At 31.2% G+C, this 15,971-nt stretch overlaps 1 protein-coding gene across 1 annotated transcript; it reads right to left on the bottom strand.

Annotated features, from left to right (window-relative positions):
* Positions 1-10,989: 10,989 nt before the first annotated feature.
* LOC132759273 (probable G-protein coupled receptor 139) lies at positions 10,990-15,694 on the bottom strand. Its single transcript, XM_060751015.1, has 3 exons — positions 15,244-15,694; positions 12,933-13,016; positions 10,990-12,407 (listed from the first exon to the last, which is right to left on the bottom strand). Exons 1-3 carry the CDS (start codon positions 15,374-15,376, stop codon positions 11,368-11,370), a joined length of 1,257 nt encoding a protein of 418 aa, XP_060606998.1. The 5' UTR covers positions 15,377-15,694; the 3' UTR covers positions 10,990-11,367.
* Between the last annotated feature and the right edge of the window lie 277 nt (positions 15,695-15,971).

Below are 15,971 nucleotides of genomic sequence, written 5' to 3'. Positions count from 1 at the left end.
AGTCTGTACATGATAGATAATGAATCAGTGCGACATCCCTCACGCCCCCTAGCACCGGCTTGAGCGGTACTCAATTCTCAACACTTAATAGTGCTGATAGTGCTTAATAGTGCTTAAGTCTCACTTGTTCATTTTTCAAATCAAACTCTGATACTTTCTTTCATTTCACCGTATGAGGTAGACTTTATTATTTCATACTTTCCAGTGTTTTATTGTAATATATCAGATAATTATATTCTGATAAACCACTAGTGAAATTTATAAAATATAATTTTCACTGTAGCCGAACTATATCTGAATGCGGATGAAAAGAAAATCATAACTAAATGGAATAACAGGCAGAAATAAATGCCGTCATACGTAAATTTTGCTTCTTTAGGAAAAGAAAGTCGATGTCACCATACATCATGTTAAAAATGTAACAAAATTAGAGCAATTTAGCAGAACTAAATTTCAAAACTGATGATGTGACGTCATGATGTGATGACGTCACAAAGGAGAATGCGCGACGTTACGCGGCAAAATCAGTAAAAAGTACTTAAAATCACTTAAAAGCATGAAATAAAAAGAAAATTTATTTGTTTTACATATAAGATTGAAATATATTTCATTCGTGAACACCAGCTATTATATTTTCACTCGTGGCTACGCCACTCGTGAAAATATTGCATCTGGTGTTCACTCAGTGAAATTATATTTCAATCTTACATGCAAAACAAACAAATATCCTTTATGTCTATATTTATTCAGACTAATTTTTTCTTCACTCATCAAAGTAAACAATTAACTTTTTGTTCAACTTAGCGTTCAAAGATTACATAACGTAAACATAGCGGGTGTTCTATTAATTGATTTGATTTGAATACACGAATGTTATCGTTTTGTTATTCAATACAAACTTCAAAGTGAGGCTTGATATGTCAAGACTTGTAAGGTTTTGTCATAAGAAGATGATGTATAAAGAAATTGTGGATATCCACAGGTTAGCTGAAGTGTGTGACCTGTAAATATTGATATAAGTGATGTTTTAAAACTCTAAAAATAGGGGAAAAGTTTTGGTCCAATTGAAATATAGCCTCAGAATTGTTTAAGAATACTTTTGTTCAATATGAAAGGATGAATACAATGTTTTATTTATGTCTTCAAAGAATAATAAAACAGTGTGAAAAGAGAGAAAAAATATACTAAATAGCACTGCTTGTGATAATTGATATTGAACATGATTTTAGATTTGAATGTGACTTTCTTATTCTTATTTTTTCAAAAAGGTATAATTAATATGTATTATAATCAAAATGTACCAATATTGTTTTTACGGAAAGAGCAACTGAAGATGCTTTAAAAACAAGATGGAATACCTTTATTTATTAACAAGGGACAGGGCGTGAAGTGGATGCATACTTTGTTCAAGCACGCACACTCGTTGCATCTTGACAAAATGTCTATCGAGTCATTTATATTTGTAACACCCGCTCGTATTTCTCATAGTAAGTGGGTTTGAATGTTATATGAAAGTTTTGTTTATGCCCATGCAATGTTTATGACACACTCGGTTAAGGTTTAAGCTTTTGAGCTTCTGATTTAACGAATTTATTGAAAGTGTTAACTGATCAAGAACATAGTTTGAAATTTGAGCAGTCATTTCATGGCCGGTTTTCCCACTACTATATTCACATCTGCAAGTTTTGAAGTTCACAACACACAACAATATATATTTTTCTGTCAATAATGTATCAATGCTATAATTTGCTTGTTGCAAAAACTTCTCTCGCATGAACCAATTGTGCAACAACTTCACGTCCAGAGTTTTAATAACTGTTTGTGCCTTACATTATCGCAATCAACAGTATCGTACACTAACGCACAATAGTTTGTATCTGCTCAGCAAAAAATATATGCCCACTGACGCGTCCACTTAGTGAGTCGGTTATAACAATTTTGACAATGCTCAATGAAAGCATCAGAAACATCATTTTTAATATGAAATAATGTTTTTGGGTCTTCATTTTAATCAAAGAAATATGAGTTTTTATAAATCAATTTCCACATTGGATTTACAGTTTACCTTAAGTTTGCTTTTACTGCATTACTTCGCAAATCGATAGTTTATAAAATTAGTTTGCAAGTCTGGGATATAAAAGCTGGTTTGTGATATCAGTGTTGTTACATTTATGATGATAAACTTAGACTGTTTTATAATTTGTTAAAAATTGTATCTTAAGAAACATACGTATTCTCTCATCAATCAAATTATAACTAAATTGAATTCTAAAACATCAGAAACGGTATAACGATATTACATAAGAAACAAATATGCAGTTTCATTACAGTCAGTTCTTATAATACAGGGTTGGTGCTTTTTTCCTTTGCACAATATCGTCTATAACATCACATAATGATGCATTTAAAGACAGAACCAAAGGATTTTAATAAGTCCGAGATCTATTAAAATGTGCATACAATCAATATACGTCGTCTAAGTTAGTTATTCCTCGTTTTGCTATTTGACCATCGGATTTTGACATGCTTTTTATAACCTAGTTTAATTTCAATAATATTTACAGTTCTGTTTTGAGATCAAAACTACCGGGGCCGACATTGCAGTAAGCACTTTATTTTCTCATGTATATACAGATTTTGCAAAATCGGCGCGTGTTTACGTGATTGCGTGATATCTGTTAATACATGTTTTCTTCTACGTACACAAATGTCTATATTAGCAATGTTTATGCAAGAATTTGCATTTCAACACCCATCTACACTTTGCGATATTTCGTCAAATGCTAGAATGTTCTTCACTTTAAATAGTAAAATTCTATTTCCGCCTATTTTCAACATAACATTACACATGAACACATATATGTAATTTTTTTTTTTTTTGTTTTTTTGTTTTTGTTTTTTAATTTGAATTATTTTATGATATTTGATTATTCATTACGTCAAAAAATGAATGATATCAATCCTATCTTTTAAATTGTTACTTTTGTAAATAAAGTAAATTAATAAAAAAACAAGCTTTATATATTTACTTGTTTCAGCATGTTTTAAAAGCGTGTTTAGTTAGCTTGCTGTTTGGAGATTTGTTATATTTCGTAACGTTTGCTCAAAAATGCATTTTGCATTTTTACTTGTTTCGAAACGTTCTTAAAACATTTAAAAGGCGAAACGTTCTTAAACCATTTAAAAGGAGTCACGTGGTCGTTCGTTATAATGCCACTGAAATCGAAAATGTAGCAAATATTGTGTTTCAATTGTTTTCAATTTATTTTGTTTTGTTGTTGATTTTTGTCATTCACACGTCAATAGCATGACAATTCAAAACACGAAATTATTTTAGTTAAATAACAGCATTTAGGAGCAAAGCATAATAGCATTCAAAGTTGACCAATACTATTCCTTAATCGACTATTCATTTAAAACAACTTAACTTTTGCATATAGTCAGAAGGTAATAAGTAGTTCAGCTGAAGGTATTAGATGTATAAATTACAATTTTTCAAAAGGCTTTTAAAACTTTATATTTTAAACTATACTATATTCTGGACATAATTTAAAAAAACCCAAAAGTTTATCATTTTATTTGAAAAATATTGACAATTAAAGTTTTACGTTTGTATCTGTTTTATACAACCACAACAACAACAACAACACCAATTATGTTTAAATTGTCTGTAGAAAAGTGCCACTTATTTCATATTTGCCTTACATGAAAAATGATAATAAAGAACTATAGTTTTTGAGCAAGTAAAAAAATCAATGTAAAATGTATAATTATGAAAATATTTCGTTTTGTTTATTATGACAGGTATTTTACATCATAAAAGAAGAGGGTGGGGTAAGGAAACTCGTCAGATTTTGTCAAACGAAATCGGGGCATCAAAATGTTGTTAATAATAATTATCTAGAAACTATTCTTAAAATATGTGCAAAATATAAAGACAGTTTACCATGCTGATTCTAAATTTTGATTTGTTATTCTTTCCAATTTCACACATTAATATTCATACATAAAACATCATTTATTTTTTAAATTACATACTTTAGATATAATTAAAAAAGAAATTATAATCTGGCAAAACAAAAAGTAGAAAAAAGACAAAATTGAAGAATTTTTGTTTTGCATCTTCTGGGGTTTGAACCCATGCCCGATCGAAACTCTGTCTCCTGACTGAAATGAATACTCTTCAGAAAGGAGATACTGCATTAGACATCCAATACCTTAATTTAATCTTTGATAATTACAATACACAGATTAATGAAGTAACATCTTTAGTTTATACAATGTATAATGCGTTTTTGAGTCTGCTATTTATTTGCATAAATAAAACAAGAAAGGGGAGATAACCATATAGTCAGTTATACAACAACTTTTACATTGTTACAATCTAATCCAAGAAAATAGCTTTCTGTTTGCTCATTCTATTTAATATTCTAAATACAAATTCTGTGAATATCTCGCAAATGAAATGGTAGATTCCTTAAGCTACCTGAATTCACAATTACTCCATCCGAGTACTCTAAAAAGTTTTTCTAGGGCAAAACGGAACCGTTTCTCAGACAAAATATAATGAAAAATGTTTACTGTGCTACAAAATTGAGAATAAATATCAACAAGTCAAAGACAACATCCACAGGACGCAGCCCCCGATACACCCTAGCTACCACTGCAGGGTACACAGAAGGCACCGATCCAAAACCCGGAGTGAACACAAGGGCGGCGAAAGTAGTAGAGGGACAAGTTAATTGTGAAATAATAAAAAAATAAAACGTGCCCATATGGAATTAAATGGAAAAGTGCCATAAGGGCGGTCGAAAGTGGGAGAGCGAAGGACCACGGAGGGGTACCGCCTTCCAACGGTCAGTAGTAGATATACTACTGGGGAGTTTAAACCGGTTTAAGGCACGCCAAACCTCACTCTTACAAATGTGTACAAATATGGACTCAATGCAATGTATACCGTTTTCTCTGTTTTCACATTTCATTTATTTTCGTCCATGGTAAAATTGAGCGTAACCAATAAAAGAAGGGCCGATATGTAGATGAAGGTAATCGTAAACAGCATTTGTGTGCTGCATTTTATCCTCCGTCTACCGCTTCTTTCCATTTGCGTCCAAGTCATTTCACCTTTCTTAATAGTAATCTTCAATTTAAATAAATAAACCATACTGTTACAAGTGATAATAAGCATCAGCAGTATCAAAAATTCAAACCCCGTTTGAAGAAATACGCACGAATACTTGTATACAGTTCAACATAATCCTCGCCAGGCATATATTCCGATATGTTGAAGTTGATATCATATGAAAAAAATCTTCAATCAAAAGGTACAGAAAATGTTGTTATATTTTTCTGATCCTTCGGGATCATTGATGCCAGCACTATTAAGTGTTGAGAATTGAGTACAGCTCAAGCTGTAGGGATGTTGCACATATTCATTATCTCTCATGTACAGACTCAATCAAATGCAATTTTCATGTAATTTTGTTGTGATTAATGCTTCCGAGGGATCACATTGTCACCAGATTTTTTGCTGAAATGCAACAATTGTCAAAATAACAATTGAAGTTATTGTTATTTTTTTGACAATTTCTCTCTAAAACCAGAATCGAAAAATGTTCGATCGATCTAACGAAAGTAAAATCAAAGTAGAACACCTAGCTGGAAAAAAGTTTATTCGATCAATGGAGAAAATATTTCATTAGATAGAAAAAAGAAACATATAATTGTTACATCCAATGAACATTGGCATTGACATTTTGTTCGATCGATCCAACAGCAAATCATGGTAAGTAATAATTATTACCCCTTATTTTGGCTTTGTATATAAAAAAAACAATTAAAGCATTAACTTCTTATCAAAAATATATGAAAAGATACAAATCGAAAACCACATTAAAACAGTCTTGTTTGTTTAGGGTCCGCCTGGGCTCATTTCCACTGATTCTTGTTGCTGGGTCGTATTGGTGTTGCGTTCATTGAACGCCGCCTTTCCTTGTTGATCTTGTTTATCATATTTTTACTTCAAGGTATTAATTAATTACGCATTTATGGTTTCACTTTCAGATTTTAGAAAATTTTAGATAATATTAATATTGTAATATGAAATAGTGACCCCATCACAGAAAGAGTAATTAGTTCCATGAGGCTTAGTTTATTATCAACTGCAAGTACGCTTATGTTGGTGGTCTCTTGAAACAGCAATTATAACAGAAACTGTAACAAAAAACATTGGAATATTTGAATTGTTATGTCTGAAGTGAACCTGAATATGTCTAAAGAAAATCAAAGCAATTATGCAGTTCTCTTCAAATGTGCCTATCATTGTCGGCGTGAAAATGCAATTTTGAGTATTTGAAAAAATAAATAAATAAATAAAAAGAGTTAAGAAATGACGAAAAATAGATTAATTAATTACAACCTGTCTGTGGTACTGTATTCCTAGAAGGTTTCGAGAAAACAATAATTGGCGGAAGGTTCGTGCAATCAAAGTGACCGTGAAATTTTAACATGGAACAAACAAACGCTGCTGCTTAAGATCAAACTCGTTGATTTGGTATGAAAGAAAGATAAATTTCATTATTGTGCAAAATTGACTAAAATATGTTCATGAACATTATTAAATCGAATGAAAAATTTAAATATAATTAACAAATTATGCTCTTCTTTCCCCCGACAAAAATAAGATATTTATATAATATAAACTTAATTTATGACTTAAATGTATTGCTACAACTTAAATTGCAATTGCTCAATTTAAAACAATACTATCATAAACAAATTCAGATCTTATAAGAATAAATGATGTTACCACTTCTAAGTCAATTTCTCTATCCAAAATTCTACAGAATATTAAACCGGTTACAGTCATTTTAAATAAAACAACAATAATTATTTTGATTTATATTTGACAGTTCGTTAGATACATATGGAGAAATGAAGAACAATCCAATCATTTAATACTCCAAAGCAGCTTTTTGTAAAGAAAAAAACATGACTGATTTATTCTTGTCCTGGGAACATATTTATCTCAATAATTGCGAACTGATATTTTATGCCTTTTCAGTTAGTATGTTATGAAAATGATTGTATCGTTAACGACATATTTTTATAAATTATGAAGGTATTGTTCTAGTTTTAAACATTCCTGTATTTAGTCGTCTTCATTTACAGTCAAGCAAGTCGGGGTCAAAGAGATGAGTTTCCCCATTTTTGAAGAAATACATAGTCCGTAATTGTCATCTTTTTTTACAGACGGTTGACAGGTGCGATTTTTAACATTCGGCGAGACGCATGTTTTTTGTAGGATTGCCATTCTGATATTAATATCATAACACATTCTTGTTTTTGTTGTTGTTTTTTTGTGTTTGTTTTTTCATGGGTGGGCATTCTATACATTAAGTTGCATCCATTAATTTACCCAGCCAAGGTACGATATTTTCCTACATTTACTGTATAAGATAAAGTCTATATTTATATAGTATTTTCTTGGTAATGTTTTTGTTTGGTTACAGAGGAAGATGAAGTGTCAGTGATAAACTTTCGATGGCTCTCAGGGGAACAGTTATTACTGGAACGATTAAACTGTGTCTGTTGAAAGTATATGACTGAACTTATTTTGTTTCATGATATAAAGGCCGGGTGCGAAAATATACTGAAGTAAATTGCTTCTGATTTTTATATTTTATTTGATTTGTTTACTCCAGGCTTTCATAATGTTTGTTGATTTCCCCTCTGGTACTTATAAAAGTGTGATGTTGTCATGTTATCTTAACATGTCCTTCTGAGAAAGTAAATTGATCTAGCTTAAGGACAAACTTTAAACACGATAAACTCTTATAATAAATAAGATCGGAACCATTATTTTAATACTTCAAATAGAATTACATAAAAAGCATAATTAAACAACGCTCTTAAATTTTATAGCTTTTACGTTATAACAGTGATAAAATAAATGTTCTTCTCATGTGTCAATTTACAGCGAGGGAACGTGAAACAAGTGTTCAATGTACAATAACAAAAATGGTTATTTCGTCGGGAAAAAATCTAATAAAATGTTAGGTCAACAAACTATAAAACGAGGGGAATTTCCTTAATCAAAAGCAGTATGAGCAATTTGAATAAATATATTTCAAAAAACATAAATGTACTAATTTAAAAAAGTTCTTGTTTAAGTTATGATTTATGAAACACGAATTTGTAATATAAATTAGGTAATATTAAATGTTTGTAATGAATTATGTTTTTTTTTAATGATATAAACGTCTCCAATCATTGAAGTAATTGGAGTATAACAATAAACAGTGTTTTGGTCCAAAAGGCATCAAGGCTTAGACTTGTTTACGAAATGATGAATACAACGCTTAATGCTTATCTGCGTCGAACAATTAAACACTATGAACGTAGAGAAAACCGGATAAAAGAAAATCGTGGTAATTATCATTTGATATTGAAGTTAATGTAAGATTTGATTTTACATATTTTTCTAATTCTTATATTTATATTTTCATCAGGTGTAATCATGAAAAATGTAGCAATGTTCCTAGTCTCGATATCAGAGTTTTAAACACTTTAGACTTTTTTTTACCTTATAACAATAATATACAAACACACACAAACCAACGTTTTTGATCACGCTGACGGAAAGCATCAAAAGCATTATTTTTATTTAGAAATCATTTGTACGGTACTTCATTCTAATGAAACGCTTTTTCTTCTTTACAGTTCTTATAATACAGGGTTGATGCTTATATTTTCGATGAATACCATTTGCTGATATAGGAGATAATGCTTTTTTTAAATCAGTGCCAGCAAGATTAGGAGTAATGTATTTTCCTTCGGAGGCAATAATCACAACAACATTACATGAAAATTGCAGACTCGGTTTGATTTACATGAGGCATAATGAAAGAAATGCATCATTCCCAATGCCCCTAGCACCGGCTTGAGTGGTACTCAATTTTTAAGAATTAAAAGTTTTGGTATCAATGATCCCGACGGAGGTGAAAAATAAAAAAACACTGATGTGAAGTACGGGCACCTTTTTACAGCTGCCACACATCACTGACACCTGCTGTTGTGAAGTATAAAGTAACAAGTCCGGTATCCATTAAACAGTGCACAAAATATAAGTCGTCTAATTCGGTAATACATCGTTTTATTATTTGTTCATCGGATAATGTGTGGTCAACCTTTACACGTGCTAGTGCAATTTCACTGATTTTGACAGGTCTGTTTTGATAGCAAGATTACCTGTGCCGACATTGCAGTAAGCAGTTTATTTGCTCATGAACATCGACGCGTGCTCACGTGATTATCTGTTAATACATTAAAGAGAATTAAAGAATCACTAAACATGTTTACTTTCCGTAGACGAATATCTGCATTTGCATTGAGTATGCAAGAAATTGCATTTGTATACTTTTCACCGCTACGTTGTTTATTCTCAGTGATTTGTCGTCAAGTTCTAGAATGCTCATCACGTTAAACAATACTGTACTTCCTGCTACTGCAATATAATATTCCTTACATGCATTTGGAAACAAACAAAAAATCAATTAATTGAACTTTTTTTCAGTTAATTAATAAACAGAAAAGTTATAAATTTCATGAATTACGGACGAGCACGCCGTCTATAGTATTGGTTGCTGCTTTCTCATTCCACGTTCTGCACAGCAAAGATTGAAACCAAAGAGGCCAAAAAGTTATGCACTTTCATACATGTATTTTGTAAGGTAAAGACAATTACCTTTTATTTTCCCGCTGTTATATGAATAACGTTTTGGACCTCAAACTTGGTAGGTTTCTTATCCACCTTCTTAACGCAGTTTTTATTTACTTATTTTGGTAGGGCTGTGGGCCAGTGAATGTCATGTTTTTTATTGTTCGACCGTTTTTATGGTCTCCTGTTTGAGACAGTTAAATTATCACTTGTTAACATTTAAGATTGACTGAATCTCTTGTTGTAACTAGACTTCTTAAAGAATAGGGAGAGCTATTGTAGTCACCCAGGCGTCGGTGTCGTCGCCACACTGTGGTTAACTATTTTCGTGCATGTTGATATCTCTATAGCTAGAGATTCATAGGAGGTCACAGTCCAAGGCCCATAACTCTAATGTAGATTTTGACAGAACTACGGTCCGTTTATATCTAAAAAAACTCTATATTATCCACGCTGAAAGTAGTTGAGGGCACTGCTTTTGTAAATAGATAAATTGCGACATATAACATTTTATTGAAGAACTCTCACTATAGTCACTGGTACAATAAATAAGCTACACTTCCCGAAAGAAACATGCGCCAGTGAAGGTAAATAATGTTTTTTACACCTTGATCCTCCCAAGGATAAAGTTATGCATGCGACAACTTAAGGTTGAATAGCCCCAAATGTTTCATTCGGGAATGTAAAATCTCGTTTCTTTATCTATAAAAATATAGGAGTGCGATACAAGACGTATCGGACAAAGTATTGCATGTCAATAGTTGTCATTTAACTTGCCAAAGTACGACATCGTATATTACAGTTGAACTTAATCAAAATGGAAGGTAACAGTTATTTAAATTTGTCTTCCTATTTTGAATAGCTTTGCTGGGGTGTATATACGTATACACGTATTAAGCTGACATGCTATTGATTATTTCCTGCCTCGTAACATTTCCCCAGTAACGTTTATTATTTTTTTTTTATTTTTGTTAATGCGTTGGGAGGTTTTTGAGAGATTTAAAAGCAGTTACGAAGCTGTTTCTTATATGTACTCACAGACATTTGCCTTTTGTTCAATAAAATTATTCATTCATATAATGTCACAAAAGTCTAAAATGTAGGAAAATGATTGACAATTGATTACAATTTCTTGTATTTTATTTCATTATTATTATAATTATTTTTATTGTTATTCATGCCATTAAAACATAACAATTTAAAACACATTATTATTGATTTCAACAAAAAGCTTAAAAGCCAAAAAATAAATTGACATTTTGAATAGAGCGAAACAAGTAATAAATTATTCTTCTATTGTCTTTTTTTTTAATACAGAACAATTTGACCTCTCAATTTTGATTTTTTTGATATTTACAAAAAATATGCATGCATGTATAAGGAAACTTTATTCTAATTTGAAATAAGGTCATAGTACACTATTTGCATAATACTCGAAAACCAAGACGTTATTGATCATATACTTATAACTATAAAACATTTAATGTCATTAGCTTTTGAATCAATTCCTCTCAACATTAAATGGAATTTCACAAAAGTGTATATACTTTCTGCGATAAATTGATTGTTTTCGTGTTCAGTTAATCAATTATGTCGTATACACAAATTTGTCATATCTCACAAATAAGATAGCAGACTCTTCTAGCTACCTACATTCGGAATAACTCCTCCCGTGTACTTCTTGCAGTAAACGTTCTTTTAACACTAGTATTTCGCTTTCTTATAAGTCGTTCAAGTTCACATCGAAACCGTTTCCCAGATAAAACATAAATGAAAAAGTTTACAGCATAATTCAATAACGAAATCGCGGCACAGACGTCAATATATGGCGTCAATGTAAGGTATACATTTCTTACTGTGTCCATATTTCCAAATTTAATTGTCAAATCCATGACCATACTGAGTGTAAACAATGGCAGGAGTGTCAATATATATGTGAAGGTCACTGTCAACAGCATCACTGTGCTTCGATTTTTTCTCCCTCTACCGCCGCCCTCCCTTCGTGTTAGACTTCTTTCATCTTTGCTTACAGCTTTCTTTACTTTAAATATTTGGTAAATCACCATACTGTTACACGTGATTATTAAGATCAACGGTATCACAAAAATCAGACCCCACTGAAAGAAATACACGTCAAGACTTGTATACAGTGCAAGATAATCCTCGCCAGCTAGACAGTCCCATATGTTGAAGTAGGGATCATATACAAGATGTTCAATCATAATAAAACGGAATGACTGGCTGAAAAGAACAACAATTATCAGAATAACAATTGCAGTAAGGGCTCCTGTTTGCTTACGAATTGCTGCATTTTTGAATGGAAAACACACAGCTATCAGCCTTTCAAGAGCCATAAAAACAACAAGCCACGAACTCATCATTGTGATGACATGTGACATATAATTGTATAATTTACAACTAGAGTCATCAAAATTTTGAAATATCCCAGGTTTAGCTTTGTGTGATACAAAGTATTCATCTACACATTCCACCTGGCGGATGATCAGTGACATTGTGTCAAACACTGCAAGAGCACATAAAAAATGAGAATATGACTTTTGACGCAAAGGCTTTGTTTTCATCACCATAATTGATAAGCTGTTACCAATTACTCCCACGAAAACAACAATTGGTGTTGATATAAATTTTACCCAGAATCCCCACTCGGATATTAATGGACCTTCCATATCTGAAATATGAAAATAAAAATATATAAAAAATAACACAAATTTCGTAATTAAAATTATTGCAACCGATTTCAAGCTCCGGCTTCAAATCACGAATCGGAAAAAACAAAAAGGAGCATAAAGTTTCAAAATATTATAATTATTATTCATTTTGCTAGCGTATTTTTAAAAGTGTATAGTTTAAATATATCTCCTGCCTACAGCTGCAGTTTACAAAATAATTTTGAAATGTGCAATAAGAAATGTCCAAAAATCTTTATCGAAGAACTATATCTATGTATTTAAAAAGAGCGAATGGTGCGTGCAAGCAATCACTGCCCAGCGGATAAAATGATCATACACAAAAGCAGTTGTTATTTTTTTGTTCCGAAACATTTATTTTGTTTAAATCAATATTAATGTTTGTTGAATAACACCACTGACTTTACGATAATAAACAAAAGAGTTTAATGTTTATATTTGCTCTTTACACCCCATAATTAGGTATACCCTTTAAGTTATACAGCAGAACATGTGTACAAAATTACCGTTGTAATAGGAAATGTTTGCACCGACACTGCAAGACTCATTCGTACCGTTCAAACAAGCCATTCTGTTTGTATGGTGGTATACTGAAATAGGGAAAACAAATTGATTGAATTTTGATTTAATTGTTTCTTTCATGTGAAAAAATGTTTAAATGTATATAAAAATGCACATATTTAGATAAGAACCACCATCCTCTGCGTAAAAAAACATAAGCATAGAGCAATAGTTGTCCTCAAGCTAAGTTGTTTGAAAAGTTATTTATCAGTATGAAACATTATAACAAAACTATAAACAGTATTTTATTCTATCAAAATCGGTGCGAAACGATCATATTGTGTTAATAGACGGTAAAATAAGTAATAGAAAGAGCATCGAAACACGAGGCTATCTGAGTTGTACGAGGAGGCGTAGCCCCCGAGTATAAATCAGATTGTCGAGTGTTTTGATGTTCTTTCTTTTTTGTATCATAGTCAAACATAAAAACACGTTCCCTGTTGTCACAATATGAAACCCCAGAAAACAAGTAACCAATAAACGAGCATCTGAATATGATATTTCTGTCGCTTCCACTCTCTCTGCCGCCACTATATGTAAACCCCAGCAAAAATGAACCAATCAAAGAGCATGCTCTGGAGTGCGGGTAACTAATACCTGCACTCCCGTTAACGCACTGTTCATGTATATGTATACAATTTAACTCTGACACATTTTCAACAGAAAGGTCCCCAAACTATGATACAAATACACTTTATTTACGCCAATGAATCAGAAAATAAAATTAAAATGTTATTTTGAGAAATCTTTCAACTAAATAACATATATGTTTGATACGACATCGAACATTAAAATTCATGTATTCATTATAACAGGACTGTTTGCAGTTTGGGAAGATTTGTTTAGGCAGAATAGTTTTGTTATCATCTATTTCTTCGGATAAATTCTAATTTTGAATACTCGGTGAGTTGTTTCGAAGTAAAAAGAGCGGCATGATTTCGGAACACATTTTACTCGGTTATATAAAAGAGTTTGGCGACAATGTACCTGTATTGATTACTGTTCTGTTTTTGCGAAACACGAAATAGTAAAACGCAACTTAGAATTCGGTGGTTTGACGACATAGCTGATTTATGCCGGGCTGCATTCTGTAAAGCTCGCTTTGTATTTATTTTTTGTTGCCATCTTTGGATAAATATTATATAAACTTATGTAACTAGATAGTATATAAAACAAAAGTAAATTTATTATCATGTGTATTAACAAGATGTTTCACTTAATTATCAATGCTAGAAATGTAATTAAAGCTAAAAATATTACAGATGAACGGCATAAGATTGATAATTGTCGGAAATGCGAAGCAGATAAGTTTATACATGTTTCCAGGTGATATTTAACTAAACTATATCGTACTGTCATGTTATGGGCACACCTGCCATCTGAATGCTTCTGATTTTAAGCTATTGTCATTGAGGTAAATAGTTATTATCTCAAACAGATTAATAAGATATTAGTTAAAAGTAGAAAACAGGAACGGTTCGAACATTGATTACGGTATAATGCATTTCAATTCGGCTTATTTAAAGATGGTATCAAATTATTCTCCCTCCTGGATTTATGTATTTCGAGAAGATTTATTAGGTCTTATTAGGTATTATAAGTTACTACTTTAACGTGTCAATGAGGGGCGGCATTATAAATTCTTCATCTGCTGATGCATATATCTATCATTGTTTTATTTTTAGACATCTATAGAACTCCTTGTGTTTTGCATGATTTGTAAACCGTATTTTACTCTAATACAAGACACTATTTACTGAAACATCGGTCGTGCTTTACGTAGTGCATGAATAAACATTCGTTGTATTATATATAGTTTAAAAGTGATATATACTTTTGAATTAAATATTATTATTTTACTAGTATTGTAGAATAATTAGCTCTACATGTTATCCACCCGACGAATTTAACTTAGTTGTTACGTTTTATTGTTCAGCCATTTTAAACACCAAGGGGAAGGTACCTTATTTATTTTTTTCCGTACCACAATTGTAATTTGAACAAACAAACAAACACTTTTTTCAACAAAATAATTCAAATGTTTGTGATAAGATTGAATTATTCCGTATTCTCGTGATTTACAAACACGCTCTCAAACAAAATATTATTTATTCCATTGAGATTGATACACTATCTATTTAAATCATTTCAATGTGCAAATTATGTTTGTTCTTGTTTCAAAACTTTAAGCAATAAAATAGTAGTATAAATATCAGAGTGTACATTTCAAAAATGATTAAAAATGTTTTTACAAACCTTGTTCGTCAAAAGTAGTTTTATATAACTTCCGTAAATGATAAACACTTATAGATGCATAAATGTTGTTATCATTAGTTTCAAATACTCTTTTCCAAGCGTATATATAACTTAATAAATGGCCATATTTCATTTAAATGTTCGTACTTTACAGTCACCTTGAGAAAATTTTAATCCTTGTTTAAAATAACAAAACATTGTAACAGTTTCAAAATTAAATTACACATAGTGATATTTTACTGTAGTTAGCAATTATATTTATTTACAAACAAAAGTCATTGTTTCGCCTAATTTTCAAGCAATCATTGTAAAAGTGTAAAACATGATTCCAATACACATAGTTTTAAAAAATACCATTAAATTGATATATTAAAATTAATTCCTATATATCCAATGCAACGCTGTTAAGAATAGTATGAATGAAGCTTTCAAACTGGTAGGCTGTCTAATAAACGATACCACATCTCTTCCTACAAGATTCTCCTGCTTAGAAAACCCAATATAAGATCAAATCTATTTCATTCAATCAGCAAACTGCTTAGAAATGTATGCATATCACCCGCAGGCTGTTTTTGATTCACAGAGAGGGACGGATACATATAAGGTAACGGGTATTGGGTGCAAGAGAATGAACGGTTAAAGCAATTAAGATTATCAATAGCTTTAATTTATGGACAAAATATTTTTGAAACTCATCTTAAAATAGAGTTTTACTCAAGCAGAAGTTC

This window comes from Ruditapes philippinarum, unplaced genomic scaffold, assembly GCF_026571515.1.
Source record: "Ruditapes philippinarum isolate M1 unplaced genomic scaffold, ASM2657151v2 ctg4183_1_1_1_1, whole genome shotgun sequence".
Taxonomy (NCBI): domain Eukaryota; kingdom Metazoa; phylum Mollusca; class Bivalvia; order Venerida; family Veneridae; genus Ruditapes; species Ruditapes philippinarum.
Note: the sequence above shows the minus strand (reverse complement) of the source record. Positions and strands in the feature narration are given on the sequence as shown.